This window comes from Trichoderma harzianum (assembly GCF_003025095.1).
Source record: "Trichoderma harzianum CBS 226.95 unplaced genomic scaffold M431scaffold_3, whole genome shotgun sequence".
In the NCBI taxonomy this organism is placed as follows: domain Eukaryota; kingdom Fungi; phylum Ascomycota; class Sordariomycetes; order Hypocreales; family Hypocreaceae; genus Trichoderma; species Trichoderma harzianum.
Genome location: NW_020209251.1, coordinates 2,607,484 through 2,629,473, shown reverse-complemented (window position 1 = coordinate 2,629,473; position 21,990 = coordinate 2,607,484). Strand labels below are relative to the sequence as shown.

Genomic DNA, 21,990 nt, shown 5'->3' with positions numbered 1-21,990 from the left:
AGAAATATCTTGGCGACCTTCAATTGACAAATCTATTCTATTCTATACCATGCATCTACCAAAAGCAATCAGCTTAGTAGTACCGTAGGAATATTTCCTGATAGAGTAATCCTCGTAGCTTAGATCGCAGAGTGCTCGGCAATCAAGTTGGACGAGTTGGGCAGAGAATCGATGCAGCTGCGATCAATCTCATCGATCTTGACAAATCCGCCAACTTCCATCAGAATGTCGAATTCCGCCAACAGACTCTTCAAGACGTGTCGCACGCCGTGCTCTCCGGCGATACTAAGGCCCCAAACCCAGAGACGGCCAATGAAGACGAATTTGGCTCCGATGGCGAGGGCCTTGAAGGCGTCGGCGGCGCTGCGCACTCCGGAATCGAACATGATCTTTGCAGTAATAAGTTAGTTATATATACATATCTATAAAAAACGGTATGTCTTACGTAGATCTTGTCGCCAACGGCATCGACAATCTTCTCCAGAGCATCCAAGCTAGAGATGCCTCCGTCGACTTGTCGTCCGGCGTGGTTCGAAACAACAATGCCGTCCACACCCCTGATAGAGATCTAAAGTCAGCTTGTCCTTTACAACATGGTAATATGCTAGAATCTGATGCAACTCACAGTTCAACCGCCTTCTTCGCATCTTCCACATTCTGAATACCCTTCAGGCAAAATGGCCTTCCTCCGCTAATCCTCTTCCACTGCGCCATGGTCCACTTCATCTTCTCCCAGGTAATAGCGCGACCATGCCAGATGTTCTCATCAATCCATTTCTGGCCCGCCTCCTTTGGGTTCTTCTTCGGATCAATCCCAGCCTCCTTGAGACGCTTTTGGAAAACAGGGTCCTGGAGACCAAGGTCACCTGCTCCGTGATCGTGGTAGAAGGCGTAGTTTCCGGTGAAGACGTCGTTGTGGCGCCAGCCGAGGGACCAGGTATCCGTCGTCAGCATGCAAGCATCGAAGCCGTTGTCAAAGGCTCGCTGGAGCATGGAGATGCAGAGCTCATCGTCGGGACTCTGGTACAGTTGAAAGAATCGAGGTCCAGAGCCGTTTGCTTTGCCGACATCTTCGATACTGTAGCTTCCAGCAGAAGACAGGCAGTACGCCAAGTTGAGCTCTTGGGCTACTTTGGCCACGGAAAGCTCTCCAGTAGGATGGTAAATGCGGTTGATGCCAATTGGTGCAAATCCAATGGGGGCAGACACGCGTTGGCCAAAGATTTCGGTTGCAGTATCTCGCTGGTTGGTATCAACCAACATGCGAGGGACGATACGGTGCCGATAGAAAGCCTGTCGGTTGGAGAGATGGGTCCAAGAAACTCCGGCATTGCAAGAGGAATAATACCTTTCGTATCTTATTAGTTACCTTTTCAATAAGAAGTTGTAGCCTCATCAACTTACCAGCCTCCCTGAGAAAGCTTTTCCTTGGCCAGCTTTTCAATCTCAGCCGGGTCTTGACATGTTGTTAGAAAAGGCTTATTGTGAGAGGGATCCTAAGAACTTACCAGTGTTGAAGATGGGGTATTTCCCATCGTTTGTGTTCCAGAAGGATTCTCGCTGATACAGCGACCACTGGGGAGTGGTCCTGATGGCGATGTTGGGGTTGTTGGGGTCAGACATTGTTAATAAGATGTTTTGGTCAGAAGCTAATTTGTTTGATTCTATTGATGGTTGGTGTTGTTGATGATGGATCTCTGAGTTTAGAGTTTATTCGAGATATGGACGATATATATATACATGTTTCTCATGTTACTGTCAATTCAGAGTTCTGACGATGCTGTTTCGCATCACCGCCGCCACAGAAACACCATCGAATCCCGAGCATGCTCCGGTTCTGAAGACTGAAAGCCAACTTCAACTTGGATGAAGCAAGAAACGAAGCCATCATAACGTCCACTTGACGTCAGCACGGTTAATCTTGAACCCTTTGGGACTGTAAGTATCTCGAAGTAAGCAGAAGCATATGCAACAGTATGAGGCTCAAAGTAGGCAGCTACTTCACCTCCTGAACCACTTGGTGATATTCTTCGGCAAGAAATTGCCTTTAGAAGCTGGACTATTTCTATATAAGAGCCCATCCCCAGACGGATATCCGCCTCCGTGGGCTGGCTGGCGGCCATCCTCTTATAATATGTCGGTTAAATGAACTGCCTAAATGCAGGTTCCATGATCTTACCCTAGATCGCGCCGGGAAACGGCAAACATTGCGGCTGTGGGGCATCTGGGGGTCAGAATCTCCGGAACTGCCTCAATAGAATCTATATATAAGGGCTGCATTTCCCATCTTGAATCAAAGAGCAGTTTTCAATTGCTTCCATCTCGACACTCCGAGTCATCAGCATATATTTTTGATGGCAATTTATCCGAAATCCAATGCAACATCTCTCTTATCTATGACATCAGCGGCTATCATGATCCGAGATCGCGGCTATTCCTGAATGGGCCTACTCTTACCTTAATCATCACTGCCAAAGACTTCTCATTGGCTTCTCGAAGACCAGAGTTTATGCCCGTAATTTCCGGAGCTTCATCCACAGCAAATAATGCAGTTTGATTATTATGCATTGGATCATCTCTTGGTGGATTTCTTCGTTTTCTGTCATTAAAACGTCTTTTCTACGCTGACAATTCTGAAAGCAGAAATCTGCCGAAGTCGAGATGAACAATCTTGCATTTCAATAGTTTCACCAGATGCCGGATTCTTCAAAGATGGCGGCCGCCTCTGCCCATGAAAATTTCTCGCAACTAGGGTGAGCCGTCGTGTTACAGACAACTGGAGTGATTCGAATTTTGCGTGACTCTCGCGGCCGAGATAATGTGACTTGGCACTGCTGTCGATCAGGGGACACGGACTCGGAGCTGCGCAATGCACCCTCTTCCAGCCTCTTCTTCAGCTCCGGAGGCCCATATACGAAGTCCAAATTGTGGCCATCAGACGACTCAAAGCATCGTGGGCCGAGCAGAAAATTTTCAATCTTCATCCTTCAGTGGAGATCACGTTGTTCTGCGTATCTAGAATACGGCATTGCGCGTTAATGCTTGTGCAGAGTGGGCATAATAGTGGACTCGAGTGGGAACGGGAGGCTTTGACAGCGATCCGCAAGCGGCAGATGCACGGCAATCATGGCCGGACATTCCGGTGCCATGTGGATCTCTCGAGACAAATCCATGACTCGGCGTGATGTTTGCAGAGCGAAAACGGCAATGGCTGGAAGAGTATCTCCGATGAATTTCTCCGCCTCAACCTCATGATAGTAGCAGTATCGAACAGGAGATGTACGAGTACACTATAAGGATGTGCTGAGTCCCATCTGGTGATCCAAACCACGGGACCGCTTGATTATTGAAGGCCGTTCTCCAGAGGCCCGCAAAGCCACCGAGATGGACGCGAGCGCACAAGCTTTTATACCCTCATGTGGGACTATCCCTATTGGAATCCCCTTTACTTGTACATTCCAAGTTATATCAGCATTACGACAGTTAGCTTTTGAAACTAGTTTATCTATCAGACATCTTCTCCTCCTTAAACCCAACTCCTGAATCCCTCATTACACCAATTGTGACTCAATCAAACCAATTGGACAAGTGTAACCAACCGCATGGTTTGCAACTAGAATCATGGGATTTTTCAAAAAACAAGCTACGCCTGCTGTGCAGGAACCCAAGAGGGACCATTCACCTAGCAGTGGAGGCTCTGAGTCTCACTCGTCCGAGGAAAAGGTCACTGTACTTGCTTGTGCTTTGGGAGCTGTTGCTTCCATTGGTGGTTTCATCTTCGGATATGTCAGGTAAGACACCAGAGTTTCAGTGACATGTAATCTGATTGATTGTATCTGACTCTTTTACTTCACAGTGGTCAAATTTCAGGCTTCTTCTTGATGCCAGACTATGCCAGCCGCTTCGGAGAGCTACAGAGCGATGGATCATACACCTTCAGCGCGGCCCGTCAGGGCACAATCGTTGGTCTCCTTTGTGTGGGCGCACTATTTGGTGCTTTGATTGCCGGCAAGATGGCTGATAATATCGGTCGTCGACTTTCAATCTCACTGTTCTCCTTCTTCATCTGCATTGGAACCATTATTGAGATCTCCTCTTCGTACCACTGGGTTCAGTTTGCCGTTGGCCGTCTGGTCACTGGTCTGAGCATTGGAGCCCTTTCCGTCGTTGTTCCCATGTACCAATCAGAAAGTACCCCGGCTGTCATCCGCGGTGTCATCATCTCATCGTACCAGCTGCTCATTACCCTGGGTATCTGGACAGCTGAAATGGTCAACTGGGGAACTGAGACCAAGGATTCTAGCGCCGCTTGGAGAATTCCCAACGGTCTCTCCTTTGCTTGGGCCCTGGTTCTCGGAGCTGGCATCTTGTTCCTCCCTGAAAGTCCTCGATATGCCTACAGCCGCGGTCGTGTTGATGAGGCTCGCCAGACTATTGCACGACTCTCTGGTCTCTCACCCGACTCCGACATTGTCAACCACCAGATCGCCGATATTCAGGCAAAGATTGACGAGGAGAGCAAGGATGTGAATGATTTCCGTTGGACTGAGATCTTCACTGCCCCTCGCATGCTCTACCGCACAGTCCTGGGAGTTGTTCTTGGTGGAGGCCAGCAGCTTACCGGTGCCAACTTCTTCTTCTACTTTGGTACTACCGTCTTTGCTGCCACCGGTATCAGCAACAGCTACACTACTCAGATTATCTTGGGTTCAGTCAACGTATTCTGCACAATCATTGGTCTCTGGGTCATTGGCCGCTACGGTCGACGCATTATTCTCATCGTTGGCGGCCTCTGGATGATGATGTGCTTCCTGTAAGTTTCCCACAATTCTACGATAGTATCAGCATTGGGCCACATTGCTGACAAAATTGATAGTGTGTACGCGTTCGTCGGCCACTTCGCACTCGATCACGAAAACCCCTTGAACACCCCCAAGGCTGGATCTGCTCTGGTTACATTCTCCTGTCTTGCTATTGCCGCCTTCGCCATCAGCTGGGGACCGTTGGTTTGGGCTGTTAACGCAGAGCTGTACCCTGCTCGATACCGAAGTCTCTGCATGGGTATCGCCACTGCTTCTAACTGGTTCTGGAACTTTTTGATCTCATTCTTGTGAGTTTTAAACATTTCAGAGTTGTATTAGTACTGAACTAATGATTGTGATTTGTAGCACTCGATTCATCACTGACGATATTGACTACTTCTATGGTCTCATCTTCGCTGGATGCTGCGCGGCTCTCGTGCTCATCGTCTTCTTCTTTGTCATCGAGTCCAAGGATCGAACCCTCGAAGAGATCGACATGATGTATGTTCAGCATGTGAACCCCATCACTTCGAGCAAATGGGACTCCGCCAAGTACCGCGATGAGCTGAGGAGGGGCGGCGATGCGAGAGACAACGTTCACGACCACGTTCACGAAGAAGCCGAGAAATAAAGTGACGCAATCCCATCCATCATACTGATTCACTGTCCGATTGGGCAGTGCTCATAGCATAATGTAATCTTGAACGAGAGACGATATGTACGGTATAGATAGGAGAGATTCGAGGCTGATGGATAGCCTGTAGCATAGCGTGTAAAATAGCGTGTAAAATAAGATATATAATTGTCAATTCGTTTTTATTGCCAATCGCATGAACTGAGAGCACTGTCATCTCTTCTTTAGCCTTCATATCATGCTTATAGACTCATAGAGCTGAAACACTGTATTCAACTACCACTGGTCTAAAAGTTCATGACTTTATTTTTCTTTTCCCTTTCAAGCGATGAACGGCGGCTAAAAGGCGTAATTCTGTGGGGATGGTGTGGTGATATTAACCATAAATTCGCTGCACTCTTCCGGATATCGGGCCTGAGACGGACCTCTAATTGAAGGCTCTGAATCACTTACTCACGATCCAAGTTCCTGGAGTGGCAGTTGACATTAAGTTGAGTGTTAAATAGATCAGCGCTTTTCGTAATGGATGAATAGTAGAGAAAGTAAATGATCAGCAATTGTGTCGCGATACTCTGTTTGTCTGTCTGGGCGTCGCGCCAAGTACGATATAGATCAGCAGCCTCCAAGAACACTAAGACAAGCTCCGGTCTTCGTCATCCCCGCACGGAGAGCGTAGCTCCAGTTCAGAACCATCGTAGTTTGCCTCTCAGACAAAATAATTCAAGCTTAGCTGAGAATAAAACCAGATCCCCTCAATCTCAACTCACTAACTGTAAACATAACACTTCCACTGCTGAAAGACTGTAAAAACCTCACTGCCAGACCACCTTTGCATCCGTTAGACATATTATATCATGGCGCCCATCCTCCTCCCTCCAAACCACCCCCCTCGCCGTTTCTACGCCGGTGGAGCACAAATATCGGCCTTTCGTCAACTCCAAAGCCCCATTGGCTCTCACGAACCCGAAGACTGGGTTGCTTCCACAACATGCTGTCGCGGTCAAGGGAATGTCGGCATGACCCGCTTGCCTGATGGAACAATGCTTGCTGATGCCGTTGCCTCCGAGCCCGAGAGATGGCTTGGGGCCGACCATGTGGCCAAGTATGGACCGGACACAAAACTCCTTGTAAAGCTGCTTGATGCTGGACAGCGCCTCCCTGTTCATGCACACCCTCACGTTGACTGGGCGTCGAAGCATCTCCAGAGGAAGCATGGAAAGGCCGAGGCGTGGTATATCCTCATGCCGGGATCTGTCTGGCTCGGCTTGACCGAAGATGTCGACCCCAAAGAACTTCTTCAAATCGTACAGGAGGAGAGAGGCACTGAGCTGTTGGACCGAATGCATAAAATCGACGTCGAACCCCACCAGACTGTCTATGTTCCCCCTGGAGTCCTTCACGCAATCGGCCCATGTGTTTTGATGGTCGAGGTTCAGGAGCCAGAGGATTTGTCTGTTCTTTGTGAATGGAGTGGGTTTAAGATCGATGGCAAAGCGGAAGGTCATCTTGGTCTTGGTTTCGAGACGGCGCTCACAGCTGTTGAAACAAGAGGGAGGACAAGAGAAGAAGCCATGGCATTGGTAACCGAAGCGAAAGTTGCTGAGAGTGTTTTCGTTGAGGAGTCGCACAGTTACTTCCAGTTGGAAAGAGTCATCGTCAAAGGGCAGAGTCGATGCCGGCGCGGCTTTGCTATTCTGGTCGTTCTCCAAGGCAATGTGACGTTAAAGACGGAGTCTTCCGAGCTTTCGATTCTGAAGAGAGGGTCAACGGTGGTTATTCCGCATGAGGATGGGGAGTTTACTCTGGAGAGTGAGGATGCAGATGTTGCTATTGCTCGACCACCTCAGTGAAGATGTTTTCTATGTCATATTAGAGGTGGTGGTCGTAAGTCCAATAAGAGTTGTCAATAGATTCAGCCTCCAAAGCGCAAGTGGCAGTGATACATTCCGATTTATGTATTCTCTATATGGTCTTTTATTTCGGTCGCCTCGAACGTGTTTATTATCGTGGCGGATTGAAACCGTCTTTCAGTATCGTATTTACATGTTATTTTCTCATATCTGAGAAATGATGTGGTCGACTGAAACGAATTCCCCAGAATCCAGTCAGGTATTGTTAGAATCGAGCTCTCATTCCAGACTATCGAGACTCGAAACCTCGAGACTCCGTATCCCGACTTGCCGCGTCCTCATCTTGGCCAACAATGTGCTCTTCACTGCCGTCATCAATTGTCGTCCAGCCAGTCTTGTGCGCTCGTCCATCTTTCCCTAATCTCTCCAGGCGGTTACTCTGTTGCCCAATTGTGACGAGTCCGGGTCCTGAGCCTGTTTCACCAGACTGGTTACTCTTACTCTTCGAGCCACGAGATGCAACCACGGAAGCCTTCTTTGTCACCCAGGGGCCGAGGATCGGTGCGTTTACCGCGATAATGGCGACGAACTGACAAGAGAACTATAATTAGCGATCTGGAAAATTCAATACCCAAACAGTCAGAAAGAGAGTTGGACTAACTGTCTCTCGGATAGACCAGATGGTTCCGAGGTTGATGGACGATACATCTTTTAAGCAGAGAATGCATCGCAAGAGTGTTGCAATGATGATAAAAATTCCCATGCACAGCCAAAGCGAGCAAACGATTTTCCTACAGCAAGATTAGATATGTCCAGAGGCTGATCCGTGTCGACGAGCATACCGCATAAGGGGCATTTGTACTCTCCAGAGCAGTGGGAGTGGGATGGCCAATATCATCAGATCGGTCCTGGATTGTCACGATACTGGTCAGTTGCTAGTTGTGCAGTAGCAGAGGGGATAAATGGACCGTACGTAACGTTGGTAACCACCAGTGCCAGGTAGTTTGGAATGTTCAAAGCGCAAGCATCTATCTGCAGTTAGGCGATGTTGACCTCATATGGATGACGACCTGGCAACATACCTCCTGGATAAGGATATACTTGCCAATTCTTGTGGATAGGCAAGCACTTCGTTAACATTACGATGATCGTTGAGACATATCCCGCAACGCAAATTCCCGAAGTGATGTTAACAAGTTGCATTTGCCGCAAATCAAGCCTGTCGTCCTCTCTATTAGTTGCCTCTCTTCAGAGACGCCGCTAGTCATTGACAACTCACGTCAATCTCCGAAAGAGGAAGAGCATGCATGACTTTAAGCACCAAATCATTGTTACATATAGAATCCATCCCGCGAATAAGCATTTACTGCCGACAACAATTCGCCTCGTTTCTTCTGGTGTCAGGCTGAGGGCTATCTCGTCGTTGATACCGGTAATCGAACCATATTGCCCTAAAGAAAAATCGAGACTCGTTAATACCATTACACCATTAGACGATGAGTCGCATTCGAATGGCAATACCTATAAGCTCAAGCATACACAACTCTCCCTATCGTCATGTTAGTCAGTTATTGTAAGCGCAGGCGAAAATAACCTACGGTCCAGAAGAAAATGGCAACTACGGCAAAGTAATCGTCCCCCTCCCAGTCCCAGCCGACTATCGAACATCGACAGGCAATGCGCGCGAGAATAATCAGAGTTCCAATGGCATACTCTGTCCACGCCTCAACCTGGAACGGTGTTGCTGGCATGATGTCGTCCAAAACCACCCAGAAGCCTTCTCATCATATCATGAAGATGTTAGGCACCATCGCCGAGTTTCGAATCTTTTCTCTCATTCTTGGTGCCCAAGATTCTGAAATACTTGAGATGCACAGGCCAATTCTCCCCTGAAAGATTTGTGGTTAGATTCAACGACTAGCCAAGGGGACCAAGCTATGGTGACAACGAAGCGACGAGCCATACCCTCACGGGTTTCCAAATGGCCGGGAGACGAAGTACCATTTTGACAAGTATGGAGTACATAATAAACCTATTACATGGAAGCGATTAAATGGCTCAATACTGGGAGAAAATAGTCCGCTCTGGGGGGTCCATTGCCGATGGCATGCTGCAGGGATGGATGCCAACAGCAAGGGCCTCAGCTTGCCACGACCGACGCCCTCAAAGCTAGAGATGCTTGATGTTCGACGCCCCGTATGCATAAATGAGATAAAGACACCAAAGAGGTAAGGTGTTGGAGGTTCAACCACAGGCCAAAGATACGGATAGGCTGCATTGTAACACCAAGACCCATAATCTGCTGCATCTAATGATGCATGCCAAGAGGGGTAGCCATCTACTGTACTCGTAGTTTGGACAGCTCTTTTTTTGCTGGCCTATCCCCTTGAAGGAATTTGTAGGGCATGTTCATCTTCACCACGACCATGGGATGCGTCTAGTCTGTGGTAGTACATGTGCTACACAATGATCCAAAGTTGTATTATCCAGCTGTTCATAAAACCCCTGAATGCTCCTTTTGTTCTTCACTTCTCCGCCTTGCTCTGCAATATATTATCCCATGCTATTACTGTTCCTGAACTGAATTCCGATTCGCTAAAAGCTGACGCTGCCGAGTCATCACTGCCACCAATTGAGTGACGATCAAAATGACCCTCGTTACGGCAATCCCGGAGCATTTACAGGTTGAACGAACCATCCCAGCTTCTACGCCGGCAAACTATGAGCCTCCTTTCCCTGCATACAGCGCCCAGTTCGCCAAGGATGTCTCAAGTTTGGTAATGGCCGTCATTGGTGCCCAGTTCCCTAGCAAGACAGGGCAGGAAGAGGCTGCCATCTCCAGGGTGAACTCGTTTTTGACATTTTCTGGTGAAGATGGAGAGGACGTCCTTGGGCCTGCATTTTCGGAATGGGCGGCTGTGACTGACCCCAAGGGCTATTACAATATCACTGCTCTTGCTTATTGGAAAAGCGAGGAGGCGTATCAGAAATGGACAACCAAATCTGGCTTCAGCTCCTGGTGGGAAAGCCTTGATACACAGGAACAAGAGAATGGTTGGTTCATCGAAGTCTTCTTTCCAACTATGGACAGGTTCGAGACGGTGTTTTCCAGCGGTGAGATTCCCGAGGGAGCAGCTGAAATGCGAGATGGAGTCGTCGGACCCATCAAAGAGCACGTCTACTGGGGAAGCATGCGAGATCGCCTAGCAATTGCGCAGACGGACACACTCAAAGGCGAAGAGTTCCTCAAGGCCCCCGCAGAACAGGCACCAAACGGAAATCTGTCTCGGAGGATCCGAGTCCCCGGCAAGAAGAACCTGGCCATTATCCGCTCAGGCCAAGACTGGGCCGACACGGCACCTGAAGAGCGGAAGCTGTACGTCAAGACGATGCACCCTGTGCTCGAGGCAGGGATGAACTTTCTCCGCGATCACGGGGACGAGGTTGGCTGTTACAGCTGCCGCTTCATGGACATTGTCGACCCCATAACAAGAAGTGCGGACAAAGACCGCACCTTTGGGCTGGCGTATTTTGACGAGCTTGCCTCTCTTGAGAAATGGAGCAGGGAGCATCCTACACACCTGGCCATCTTTGGTGGGTTCCTCAAGTACGCGGCTCAGCTGAACAATGTCATTACTCTCCGCCTATTTCACGAGGTGCTAGTGGTGAAGCCGGAGCAGCAGCTGTTTGAATACGTCGGGTGTCATCCGGAGACGGGGATGATGGTGGCGAAATGATGTTATATGCATACGAGCCGGCTTGTTCCGCTGCTATCGAGGGGAATTGCAGACTAGGAAGCCGGCATTTGAGCCCCGGCCGTGGTGGCGCGTTGTTTAAAAGGGAGCTTGCCGTCTCAGACTGTAACGTAAGCGGCAATGATTGCGTCTAAATGTTATAATTTCAATCTTTCAGTAGGTTTCTGCAAAGCAGTGCCCTAGATTGGCAATAAACTACCTTTCAAAGAAATGAAAAAAATGACATATCAACCTGATCACCGCGTAGCTACTACCCGTATAAGTAACTGGGAGTGAGACGGTACATAAAAGTGTTGGGTTCGCCTAGCTCTCTGGGAATAGATCGACCGCTATCTTTAACCTTGCTGCTGACCTATTATTGAACAAGCTTGAAAGTAGCCCCGGCAAGGGCCGCTGGAAACGAGCAAAAGCGCTGCGTATACCCGATACCGCCAAAATGGGGGCATGTATGTGCGTTTCTTTGACGCGAAATGAATACGAAGACAACTAAGCTTACTTGGGCCTTTTGCTTCTCCGTGGAAGTTCGCTCTATTACTAGGGATCGAGGATTGTGTGCATCGAATAGGGTGAATGCCATATGCCGTAGATGATGTGTCAGATTAGCAGTTTGGCTGTTGGTTGTCCCATGTTCACGTACGGAAATAAGGATCATGAGCGCGGTGATAAGGAATGACTACTATGTGCTACATGATCAAGAAAGGAGTTCCAAGTCTTTTATCTCCTCATTGAAAAGATGGTCGCTACGCGGCACTTTCTGTTGGTTCCTCAGAAACCCTTTAACAGCGCAGAACGTGCAGCGCAGCATCTGGCCTCGAGTCAGGCACTGGGTCTTACTCTAGTCCACTACGGGTAGATCCAAACGGCTACAGCCGTCCGGGGTTAGCCTGGGATAGAGACTTGAGTTTGTCACGATCAAGTCCGAATGGTTCACGCATGCAGAAAGTGATGGGTTCTTCTTTGGCTTATTCACATTTTCTGTAGAGTAACAGGCCGTGTGCAAAGAAAATAACCATATCGGACAATATCGTCTCTTGGGTTTCCTCTCTCTACCTACATCTACGGGTTTGCCTGCGTCTATCACATTTGAGTTGTTGCTGAGTCGCAGTACATAATAGAGGTTGAGTTTATACAGTATGTAATTTTTTGTTTCCGTTATAATGCTATCAATCTGTAAAAACACAATTGATCCATCCAATGTCTAAATTACTCATCCGAGCTGATTCATGTTATATTTACAATATACAATTTATGCCAATCCGCCACCGGAAAACATTTGCAGTGCCTTTGCCTTGGCCGCGTTCATCGCAGCAATGTATAGGCTGGGTCCAACGCTGATTCTCGAAACACCAATGCTGGCCAGATCAGCTGTGGTGAGAGAGCCAGGTTGTCCAGACAACATGACGGCGACCTTTCCATCCAACTCCTTGACAAGTGTCTTGATGGTTTCGCTAGACAAGCCATTTGGACCACCGAAGAAGAAAACTGTCGTGGCACCAGCCGCAAGATATGCCTTGCCACGCTTGATAGCCTCAGCTACCCGAGCTTCGAGGCTCAGGTCGGGAGATTCCAGGCGGAAGATGTCAGATCGAGCGTTGATGACAAAATCGGGGGCGCCGGCGTCTTTGGCGGCATCGAAAGCACGCTTGAGCCGGGCAACTTGGTCCTCAAGCTTGTAGAGGGAGCCAGAAATACCCTTACTGAAACCAGCGGAAGGGATGCTATCTTCAAGGTTGGCTCCAGCAGCGCCGTATTCTACGGCAGCGGTGACGACAGCTGTGATAAGATCTCCATAACCGTCCTGGAGATCGACGGAAAGAGGAAGGCCTGCCTGCTCTGCAAGGGGGGCAATTCGAGAGATAGCTTCGAGGTTTTGCACCATGGTGAGTTCTTCATCTTGAATGCCAAGACTGGCAGCGATGGCCCATGATGCTGTTGCCAATGCCTTGACGGGCTTGGAGGCTCCTGAGTTCAGAGAGACAATGGCATTGAGAGATGAGAGGTCCCAGATGTTGGAGAGCACGAGAGGAGAACCGGGCTTGTGAAGAGACTTGAGGGTCTGAGCTGATTGGTTGACGGAAGCCATTGTTGTCGATTGATGTGTGTTGTAGATAAGATGGAATGGGATGGCTTGAATTGTTATGAATGAGACTGAGATGTCAGAGGAGGAGAACGAGGAGCAAAAGGGTGGCCTATATACTTTCGAGCGTGAATTTGAGGCATCAACTGAAAACACAGGCACCGGGTCATCAATGCCAAACTAACGCGCAAAGTTACCCAACTTCTGGAGCAATGGGCAATAAGCAATACCGCACTACACCATACAATACCAATAGCAACACTAGGCTGTTGTCACTTGAAGGGCGGAGTTAGCGGATTCGGGCACAAAGAAACGATCCGGCGCCAGCCGCAAGGCCGAACCCAAGCATGCACTCAATGCAAGGCGCCCCATAGATTCACGGCTGGCAATGCGCTTCGATTCGTTGCGAGTCCTCCGTGGCGTTTCTTCAACAGCGCACTTTGGTACGTAGAACGCAAATCACTCGTACACGTATGGTTTGGGAGCACAGCCCTGGTACCAACCACTAGATGGAGGCAACACACATGTCTGCTACCGTAGCCTGATGATTTGGCCATCGTTTTTGAGGCGGTTCTCCGGGATGGAGTCCGGGTGGTTCGGCTGTTGATGGCGGTTACGGAGCAACAGCCAATGAAGGAGTGGTTTAGTTTGGGAGCAACGTGATTGGATGTTTGGAGTGGATGACGGTTGAGTTTGAGCTGGCAGAGAGAAGTAATCGCCAAATGACTAATGTGGCGCTGTGGGCGGAGGATGTGTTACGAGTATACTTGCGTTAGTTCGAGTACGAGTATTCTCTCTCATATGGAAGGATTGCTTCTATTGGCTTTAGAGAGATCGATGCGCTTATACAACTGGTGTAGGGCCTTGGGCGGAATCGAAATTGCTGTGAACATGTTCCCACATCGGGTATTCCTACCTTTTTCGGCCTAAGGGTCTGGCGGGCGATGGGGCAGAGTCTCTCTTGCACGGCTTCTGGTAGTTGAATACTGTAGCTGGAGAGAAGATGTACCGCGTCTTGACATTGCTTGTAGATCTTACAGACAACGGGCGCAGAGGAATTTGAAACATGCCTGGATTACTGAACATTCGGTTTTAGTTTAAAGACAAGATGGTGGACTTTTCTGTTGTATATTTTCCCATGTTGCTGGAGCACAGATGATGGCTAAATGCAGAGAGCGAAAAGCTTTGGGAGGGTTAAAATTGCTGTGAACAATTTTCAGCTGGGCATGCAAGGCATACTCTTGCGGTAAAATCACTGAGGAGAAGTAAATTGTACCTGCGTTACGACATTACTTGTGAATGTTCCAGCGAGCGGGCTCCTGCTCACTAAACATTACTCAGATCAGTTTTTGTAAGGATGAGATTGTTCTTTCTATTGTTGCGTGTATCCACAGGTTGTTGGAGTGTAGATGATAGGTAGATGCGCTTACATAGGTAGCTCAAGGCTACAGGAATAGTTAAAACTGCTGTGAAGCTGCAGGTGGTGCAAGGCGTCTGAGTACAAGGCCTTGGGAGGAGTTAAAATTGCTGTGAAGGGGCGGTCGTCGAACAGCCAGCCAGAGCATTCCGAGTATAAATACGACCACTTCCCTTCTTCGCTCACAGCCTGCACCACAGCGGATGGACCCAGCCGCACAGCCATTTCGAAGCTCCGCCAGCAAGATGCCGTGTAATTGATCAATGACAACATCTCTGTACCTGGCAGAGCAATTCAGCTTATAGGGGAGCGGCTTGGTTTAGGAGCAACGCGATTGGAAACTTGGGTAGACGTAGAGAGAATAATCGCCAAATTACTGATGGGGGCACTACGGGCGGGCGATAGGCAGAGCAGAGAGGTTCCTGTTACGGGCTGTGGTGGTAGAAGTGCATGGGAACAAAGAGTCACTATTATATTCGCACTATAATTGATCTTGAGTCTATAAGTACGTTTGGATAAATATTCTGGAAAACGCGGCAAGTGTTGCTATAAAGTATGGCTGGCTATTGAATATCCCGGGTGTTTAACGAGCTATTACAAGCTTAGATATCCTCTCTATCGAGGAGCTTATGCCTCTCAAACATCTCTTTCATCAATCTGGAACTTTGACAATCAACTTTATGTGTCATACTGTAATTTATACTTTTCTAGAGATTGTAGTCCTCTCTCCTCTCAGCCAAGCCAATGACGGCCACCTTTGCCCAAGAATACTTGCGACTACTACTTGCCACAAACATGTTGTCACATTTCGACCCCATTGAGCAGAATTCTGAAGAGCCAAGAATTTTTAATCTCATCAGCTCGGGCTTTAAGTTCATTGACATCCCAGTTGACCCAAACAAACTTGCTCTTGAGGAACTTGGCTTCCGGCGACGCAAGCCATACCGTGAATTGGCCCGCAAGCTCAGCTGCGATGCATCATCTTCGTCAGTGTTTTGGAAGAACATTTTTAAAATTTGGATATACTTACGCTCATCCTCCGAAACCACGCCGAGATGGGAGTTGAAGCCCGTCGAAATGACTCCAGGCTGAATCTGAACAACATGCCACTCGGGGTGCTCTTCCTGCAAATAATCGAACATCTTCGTAGTGGCAGCCTTAAGAGCAGAGTATACCCAAAGACCCGGCACAGGTTTGATGTGGGCTAGCCCTGAAGAGACGTTATAGACATGCGCGTCAGCTGCTAGCAAAGGTGCAAAAGACTGGATCGCGTTGAAAGGGGCGATGACGCCGAGCTCGAATCCGTGACGCAGCGCCGCTTCATCATATCCCTCTACAGATCCAACTTCGGGCATGACCCCCGCGCAGTTGATGAAGATGTTGATTTTAGCACCATTGGCCCTTTTCACCAAAGCTGTGGCTGCGGCGTCAACATCGGCACGTTTGCTCAAGTCGACGCTTTCGAACAACACCTGAATATCAGCATTCTTGGCCTTGCTCGTAATCTCGGTGGCCGTTTCTTTCAGCTTCTCGAGACGCCTGCCGAGGATGGCGATAGTTTTGGCACCGGCTTGTGCGAAAGCTACGGCGATAGCTTTTCCAATGCCTGTGCCTCCGCCTGTGACTACAACAAAGGTACCTGCAGCGCTGAGTTCAGGGCGAGCTGGGTCAATGGCCGCGTAGGGTTTATTGTGCCATGTCTTGGTGAAGGAGACGTAATCCGGCATTGTGATCTGAGTTTGTGTATAATAGGGGGATAGCCGAGTCTAGGTGTTATGACGCTGGGTTTTCTGCTTGATGAATATAGAAATAGGAGTGTTTCTTACTCGACAGCTCGAATGATTGAGGATATCTTATACCAGGCTTTTATTGCCAAGTTTCTAACTCCGAAGCACAGCTCGGAACGTATTCCAAGCCCCTTCTAGCGTATTTGAAATAGAATAGCCATAGAACAGAACATACTCAATCAGAGATTTCCAATCTTATCATCTTTCACATCCACCGTAGCATATCTGCGGAAGACTTAGCCGTATAGGCCACATCCAGATTATCACGTACATGTATACTCAAGTACTCTAACTAATATCGATTGTTACCATGTTTCACCATCACAGGACCACTTTTTAAGCATCTCAAGATTGGTGTGAGTCCACATAACTTTAAAGTTGGCTGATAAATTCGGGCGGATTTCGCTTTGTCAGCCAGCTTCCGCGGAAGCATCTTGGTCATAGTACTAACATCGATATTAGTCGCAGGGAATCAAACACCCGATTCAATGTTAATCTTGACTTATGAGTTCCATGGATGTCAAAACTGCAATGGAAATGGATCATCGCCCCAGAAAGGTCGTATTCTATCCAGCCTTTGAAGAACGCAATCATTGATCTTAGCGGTGAATAGGCCTGCGATTTATGCTACACTCGTAAACTCAAATGCAATGGACAGCAACCTCGCTGTTCTAACTGTATAGTTTATGCAAGAGAATGCACCCATACAGTCCAAAGCCGCAAGTCAAAACCCAAGACTCGGTGCAATGGTGGCAATAATACAACGAGGGCGGATGAGGTCCAGAACCTACGAGCGAGGGTACAGGAACTAGAAACTCAATTGGTGTGTCTCTTCCTCCTGTTAGACATTTGGACATTACTTACAACGTATGACCTAGACACAGAATCCTATTAAAGACAATAGTCATCAATCTGCGGGAAACCATAACAATGCAGGCAGCTCCATGATTCTCCCTCCCCTTCAACAAGCTTTGCCTATGATCGAAATGTTTCTCAACAAACTAAACTCGGTACTTCCATTATTTCACGCCGGTACCTTCTTGCGTCTAGTCGGCGAATGCTATTCCCGCACGCCTCGACAACGGGATCCAGTGGCGTGGGCTGCTATCAACGTTGTTTTGGCCTTAACTTGTCAGCAAATCTCGTCACCAGATGGTGATGGTGATATAGGAGCTCGGGCGGACCATACAACCGAGTATCTGAACAGAGCACAATCAGTCATTTCAGATGTAATGCTGGGCGAAACTCGACTCTTAAACATACAGACCCTGGTGGGCATGGTGATGGTCCTCCAGAGCGCCCACGATCCAACTCAGGCTCTGATCTTGATAGCAGCGACAATCCGCCTAGCACACAAAATGGGTCTCCAAAATCGGATCACATCAGCACATCTAGACCATGAAGAAAGGAGACAGCATACTCACGTCTTCTGGCTGGTGTATATTTTGGACAAGGATCTAAGTCTGCGGGCACAACAACCATCTATTCAGCTTGACGATGACATTGATCTAGACTTGCCACATTCCCTACCTGCGGATGATGAGAGTGATGGTGATGCTCCTGGAGTAATAGCTACCGCCGATGGAAATGCTAGAATGAACTACTTCCTAGCCCGTGTGCAGCTGGCTAACATTGAGGGTGGCGTATACGACTGCATCTTCTCAACGAGGGCAGCGAAACGCAGTCCAGAAGAGCGACTTGCTGCAGCCAATAGTGTACTCGAAGCCCTCGAGAAATGGCAAGCCGAGATACCATCTGAGTTTGGCGGTGCCGCCGTCATCACTTCGATAACAAACGACTCAACGAGTCTTGGCTTATTTTGTGTTCTGCATTCTATCAGCCTTCGCTGTATGACTCTTATTAATAGAGCTCATGCCTGGAACGATGAGTGGGTGAGGGGTGTGCACGACATCGTGAGAGGAGGTATGGGAAAACTGCAGCTTCCCATTGGATGGGCAACACTAGTACACCAAGCGCGAGACTTTATGATTTTGTTTGAGCGGGCGTGGTCAGCGGAGATCTGGTTTCGCTGGTAAGTGGACTCCCAACAATATTGAATGCCTTGCTGATGGTGGTTATCAGGATCGTCTCTTGTCCTTACGTATCGTCTATGATGGTCTTAGTAACCAACAATCTACGCAATCTCCTTCATCATCGGATACAACTAGATAGCCAACTTGTTGATAAGGCCTTGCAGTGGCTGAAAGCTGGTGCGGAGGAAACGCAAAGAGAAGATGTCCGCATACTTCGGGATATTTGTGTGGATATTGTTCAAAGGGTTGAGCGTAAGCGTGCTGCACCTATCTTGGGGGTCTGTCCCCGTATCCTTCTTTAGTATTGTGTATGAGTTAGTTAGATCACAGACTACTACTCTTTTGTAACGCAGATGGACTTGTCATAAATGCTTCCGTTCCCATTACCCTTCAGCCAATCTCAAGACCTATATATAGTAGAGTGAAGTGTGCACCATACAATCATATTGAGCACCAGTCTCGTGGTATTATCATATCCTCAGGCAGGTCCCACCCATCCACTTCGATGAAGCCAATCCTCAAAAGAACTCGCTTTCAAGCCCAGCACCTCGAAAGAATCGTCCTGATCCGCGCCCATAGCCCCATAACAAACTTTATCACCTGGCATCACAGCAGCCCATTCCATCATCTGCTTGGCATCCTCCTTGAATCCTGGCCCGACTAAGGGAACTGCCAACTCTGCGAATTCTTCAGCAGAAATTGGTTCGTGAATCGCGGGCTGACCTGTGACTCGCGTAAAGGCCTTGGCCATATCGTCGGCCGTGATTGGAGGACTCATCGCAAGATAGGTCTTTCCATGGGTCTTCTCAAGTCCCATATCGAATATTCCTTTATGAGAAATGAATTTATGAGTCGCCCGAGTGTATACAGGTAATGGTTGGAAATGACTTACTTGCAGCAAAAATGCCAACATCATGGGTTGGGTCGGTCCATTGCGCAGCCTGGTGACCTGGAATTGGAGTACAGAAGCGAACAACTCCATCTGCTGTTGAATCATTAAGTTAGCCCCTTTGTGTCATACAGTACATGTTAGGCAAGAGAAGGGCACACTTACCTCTCCGTTGACAATATCGAGGCCATTGCAGATTCGTGTAAAAGAACCCTACAAGAGAAGACTGCTGTCAATATATAATACTATGGAACAATACCGCTTACTATACCAAGAGACGAACCTGGAATAATAAAAGTAACTCTCTCGAGCTCTTCTCTCGCAATCTGCTCTATCGCATGCTTGTTGTTCATATGATGGATCTTTGGAAACTGCCCTCTTGTTGTCTTGACCATATCAGGCAAGCTACTAAAGACGAAGTGCTTGATGCCACATGCCTTAGCTGCTAGGATCATGTTGTGTCCCGCTTCAATCTCATGTTGCATCTCTTCTTCTCTCTCCAGGACTCTACCGGGGTAAGCTTCGGACGTGAGACCGAAGACGCCATAGGCGCCGGCAAAAGCATCTTGGAGAGAGCTCTTGTCATATACATGTCCGGCGACAAGGGCAAGACGGTTGTCAGTCGTCTGGTTATCAGCCAAAAAGCGCTTTGCTTTCTCCGAATTGGGATCTCGCGTCATTGCACGGACGAACCATGGATTCCCATCTGCTGTCTCCGAGGCCAACAGTGCGCGAACCACGCCCACGCCTTGATTGCCTGTGGCTCCAACAACCACTACGATGCGAAGTGGTTCTGGCATTTTGGTAGTCTGCTTTTAAGTAGCGTTCGATCTGTTTGGATAGATTATTACTGATATAAAAGAAACAATTAACAGCGGGGAGATTAAGAAGACTTATTGAAGCAGTAACTCACAAGCTGCTTTTATATACTGAGACGCAATTTCGCATTTTAAAGTCCACTCTAATTCACTTTGTGAGACTCTTTGCATTCATTTGATAGGTGGCGTCATGACGTGCCGGATCTTCATACATCAGCTTTGATCGGAGTAGTGCGTCTTGAAATTGGTAATCCATCAGTTCCGCGGAACTCAAAAACTACAAGAAGCAGTTACGTACCAAATTAAGACGTACCAAATTAAGACGTACGATTCTCTCAGGCCATTAATAATAGTTAAACTCACAGTAAAGATATATTATCAAGTGAATTACAAAGCGGCTGATGTAAAGAGCCTCCGCGGAAGCTTTGTCGATCCCTTATCAACAGTGCGCGGCTGCATCAAGTTCTTTATAAGTGCTAATCTGAGTATCTGCCTAATCAAGAAGAAATAACATTTATTTCCCTATTTCATTTGTCGTTTTACATCATATTCTCAAGATGAAGGTTGGCATTGTCAACGCAGGCAATATTGGGCGGAACCTGGCAACGTCCTGGATTCGACATGGCCACGACATCATGCTAAGCAAAGATACATCTCCAGAAAAGCTTCGTACACGCATCCAAGAACTCGGCTCGAGCAAAGGCCTAATTGAAACTGAATTTACAAAGTTCAAATACGGCTCACTCGTCGAAGCGGCCAACTTTGGCGATGTTGTAGTCTTTTCGGTATACTTCCCACGACTGGACCATGTCATCAAAGAGCTTCAGGGAGCCGGGGTTACGCTTTCGGGAAAGATTGTCATTGACACCATGAACCCTCTCAACGTGGATGAGAACTTCAATCATTACCACGATATCGAGTATATGCAAAGAACATCCACCGCGGAGGAGGTTCAGAAGGCATTCCCAGAGGCAATCGTTTTCAAAGCGTTCAATACTTTTGGGGCGACCCTTCTTGATGCCTCAAAATGGACATTGGGTCGTGTACCACCAGTTCTGTTCAATGGCGGCAATTCAGATTCTACAGATACAGCTCGTAAACTGATTGAAGATGCTGGATTCCGACCAAGGTTCGCAGGCCACAACCTAAAAGATGCAGGTTTGTTGGAACGATTAGGTATATTGTCGCACCGTCTGGCAGAGAATGAATTTGAAGGCGATGCAAACATTGCCTTTGACATTCTGCAGAGCAAAGCCTAAGCGCTTGATGACTTGAGAAGCTGTCTTGGTTTGAGCAGGTATGCACCTGTAATCATCTGTCTGAAGCTCTTGGCTGTGACAACAGAGACTGAGGAAGATAGAATAAAAATAAAACTATCAAACACTATAACTACAGGACATTGAATCTAAGTTACTCTTGTAAACGGAACACACAAACAGTCTTCTTTTCTAAGGTAGCGCAAAGGCAATCTGCATTTCTTGGATCCTCCTAGGGCTGTGAACTGGGGGTTCTGATCTGGTTAACAGCCCAACAGCGCTAGATGTGACAACAGCTCAAGACCTTGGGAGTAGTTAAAATTGCTATGAACTCGGAGGCATGAGGCGCTAGTGAATGGGAGGATAGCTACATATGATGTCGTCTATACCAATAGCTTCAGGTCTTGGGGGAGGTTAAAATTGCTGTGAAGCTGTGGAAAAAGTATTAGAGCTACCATCTCTATTAGTTGCCAAGGATTGAAGGTACATGTAATCACCCGCCAAAGAACCCGCGCCACAGCGGAATGGGCGCCAACTGAAACTGGGGATGACTCAGCCGCACCAGCCACGTTAAAGCTCCGCCAACAAAATGCCGTGTAATTGATCAATGACAACATCGTCTCTGTACTTGGCAGAGATCCAGCGATTCCACATCCAGTCAAACCCCGAACC

General features: G+C 48.0%; 10 protein-coding genes across 10 annotated transcripts; 5 read left to right on the top strand and 5 right to left on the bottom strand.

Annotated features, from left to right (window-relative positions):
• Positions 1-119: 119 nt before the first annotated feature.
• On the bottom strand, positions 120-1,623 carry M431DRAFT_479707 (hypothetical protein; the record flags this gene model as incomplete). Its single annotated transcript, XM_024915799.1, has 5 exons — positions 120-389; positions 446-557; positions 626-1,348; positions 1,405-1,456; positions 1,509-1,623. 5 exons carry the CDS (start codon positions 1,621-1,623, stop codon positions 120-122), a joined length of 1,272 nt encoding a protein of 423 aa, XP_024777878.1.
• Positions 1,624-3,621: 1,998 nt separating this feature from the next.
• M431DRAFT_79806 (hypothetical protein) lies at positions 3,622-5,433 on the top strand (the record flags this gene model as incomplete). The annotated part of the gene is made up of 4 exons (XM_024922863.1): positions 3,622-3,791; positions 3,857-4,813; positions 4,877-5,110; positions 5,169-5,433. The coding sequence occupies 4 exons, from the start codon at positions 3,622-3,624 to the stop codon at positions 5,431-5,433; spliced, it is 1,626 nt and encodes a 541-aa protein (XP_024777877.1).
• An 857-nt stretch (positions 5,434-6,290) lies between these two features.
• Positions 6,291-7,286, top strand: M431DRAFT_3196 (hypothetical protein; the record flags this gene model as incomplete). The annotated part of the gene is made up of 1 exon (XM_024914291.1): positions 6,291-7,286. One exon carries the CDS (start codon positions 6,291-6,293, stop codon positions 7,284-7,286), a length of 996 nt encoding a protein of 331 aa, XP_024777876.1.
• A 116-nt stretch (positions 7,287-7,402) lies between these two features.
• On the bottom strand, positions 7,403-9,174 carry M431DRAFT_360681 (hypothetical protein). Its single transcript, XM_024914556.1, has 8 exons — positions 8,885-9,174; positions 8,808-8,835; positions 8,566-8,737; positions 8,369-8,505; positions 8,260-8,314; positions 8,129-8,194; positions 7,948-8,077; positions 7,403-7,887 (listed from the first exon to the last, which is right to left on the bottom strand). Exons 1-8 carry the CDS (start codon positions 9,035-9,037, stop codon positions 7,576-7,578), a joined length of 1,053 nt encoding a protein of 350 aa, XP_024777875.1. The 5' UTR covers positions 9,038-9,174; the 3' UTR covers positions 7,403-7,575.
• A 544-nt stretch (positions 9,175-9,718) lies between these two features.
• On the top strand, positions 9,719-11,270 carry M431DRAFT_505738 (hypothetical protein). Its single transcript, XM_024918682.1, has one exon. It carries the CDS (start codon positions 9,935-9,937, stop codon positions 11,021-11,023), a length of 1,089 nt encoding a protein of 362 aa, XP_024777874.1. The 5' UTR covers positions 9,719-9,934; the 3' UTR covers positions 11,024-11,270.
• An 871-nt stretch (positions 11,271-12,141) lies between these two features.
• Positions 12,142-13,440, bottom strand: M431DRAFT_505737 (hypothetical protein). Its single transcript, XM_024918681.1, has one exon. It carries the CDS (start codon positions 13,122-13,124, stop codon positions 12,288-12,290), a length of 837 nt encoding a protein of 278 aa, XP_024777873.1. The 5' UTR covers positions 13,125-13,440; the 3' UTR covers positions 12,142-12,287.
• A 1,896-nt stretch (positions 13,441-15,336) lies between these two features.
• On the bottom strand, positions 15,337-16,279 carry M431DRAFT_548720 (hypothetical protein; the record flags this gene model as incomplete). The annotated part of the gene is made up of 2 exons (XM_024921268.1): positions 15,566-16,279; positions 15,337-15,503 (listed from the first exon to the last, which is right to left on the bottom strand). Exons 1-2 carry the CDS (start codon positions 16,260-16,262, stop codon positions 15,337-15,339), a joined length of 864 nt encoding a protein of 287 aa, XP_024777872.1. The 5' UTR covers positions 16,263-16,279.
• Positions 16,280-16,853: 574 nt separating this feature from the next.
• Positions 16,854-18,657, top strand: M431DRAFT_79020 (hypothetical protein; the record flags this gene model as incomplete). The annotated part of the gene is made up of 5 exons (XM_024922769.1): positions 16,854-16,880; positions 16,936-17,145; positions 17,201-18,214; positions 18,263-18,354; positions 18,405-18,657. The coding sequence occupies 5 exons, from the start codon at positions 16,854-16,856 to the stop codon at positions 18,655-18,657; spliced, it is 1,596 nt and encodes a 531-aa protein (XP_024777871.1).
• Positions 18,658-18,833: 176 nt separating this feature from the next.
• On the bottom strand, positions 18,834-20,044 carry M431DRAFT_492427 (hypothetical protein; the record flags this gene model as incomplete). Its single annotated transcript, XM_024917008.1, has 3 exons — positions 18,834-19,183; positions 19,248-19,340; positions 19,528-20,044. The coding sequence occupies 3 exons, from the start codon at positions 20,042-20,044 to the stop codon at positions 18,834-18,836; spliced, it is 960 nt and encodes a 319-aa protein (XP_024777870.1).
• A 575-nt stretch (positions 20,045-20,619) lies between these two features.
• On the top strand, positions 20,620-21,321 carry M431DRAFT_3189 (hypothetical protein; the record flags this gene model as incomplete). The annotated part of the gene is made up of 1 exon (XM_024914284.1): positions 20,620-21,321. The coding sequence occupies one exon, from the start codon at positions 20,620-20,622 to the stop codon at positions 21,319-21,321; it is 702 nt and encodes a 233-aa protein (XP_024777869.1).
• Positions 21,322-21,990: the final 669 nt, after the last annotated feature.

Bases quoted from the DNA above. Each gene is read 5' to 3' on its own strand.
- M431DRAFT_360681 (XM_024914556.1), bottom strand. From the start codon at position 9,037: ATGCCAGCAACACCGTTCCAGGTTGAGGCGTGGACAGAGTATGCCATT. The intron at 8,836-8,884 runs GTAGGTTATTTT...ACATGACGATAG, and splicing joins TTGCCATTTTCTTCTGGACC to GGAGAGTTGTGTATGCTTGA. The intron at 8,315-8,368 runs GTATGTTGCCAG...AACTGCAGATAG, and splicing joins AGTATATCCTTATCCAGGAG to ATGCTTGCGCTTTGAACATT.
- M431DRAFT_505738 (XM_024918682.1), top strand. From the start codon at position 9,935: ATGACCCTCGTTACGGCAATCCCGGAGCATTTACAGGTTGAACGAACC.
- M431DRAFT_505737 (XM_024918681.1), bottom strand. From the start codon at position 13,124: ATGGCTTCCGTCAACCAATCAGCTCAGACCCTCAAGTCTCTTCACAAG.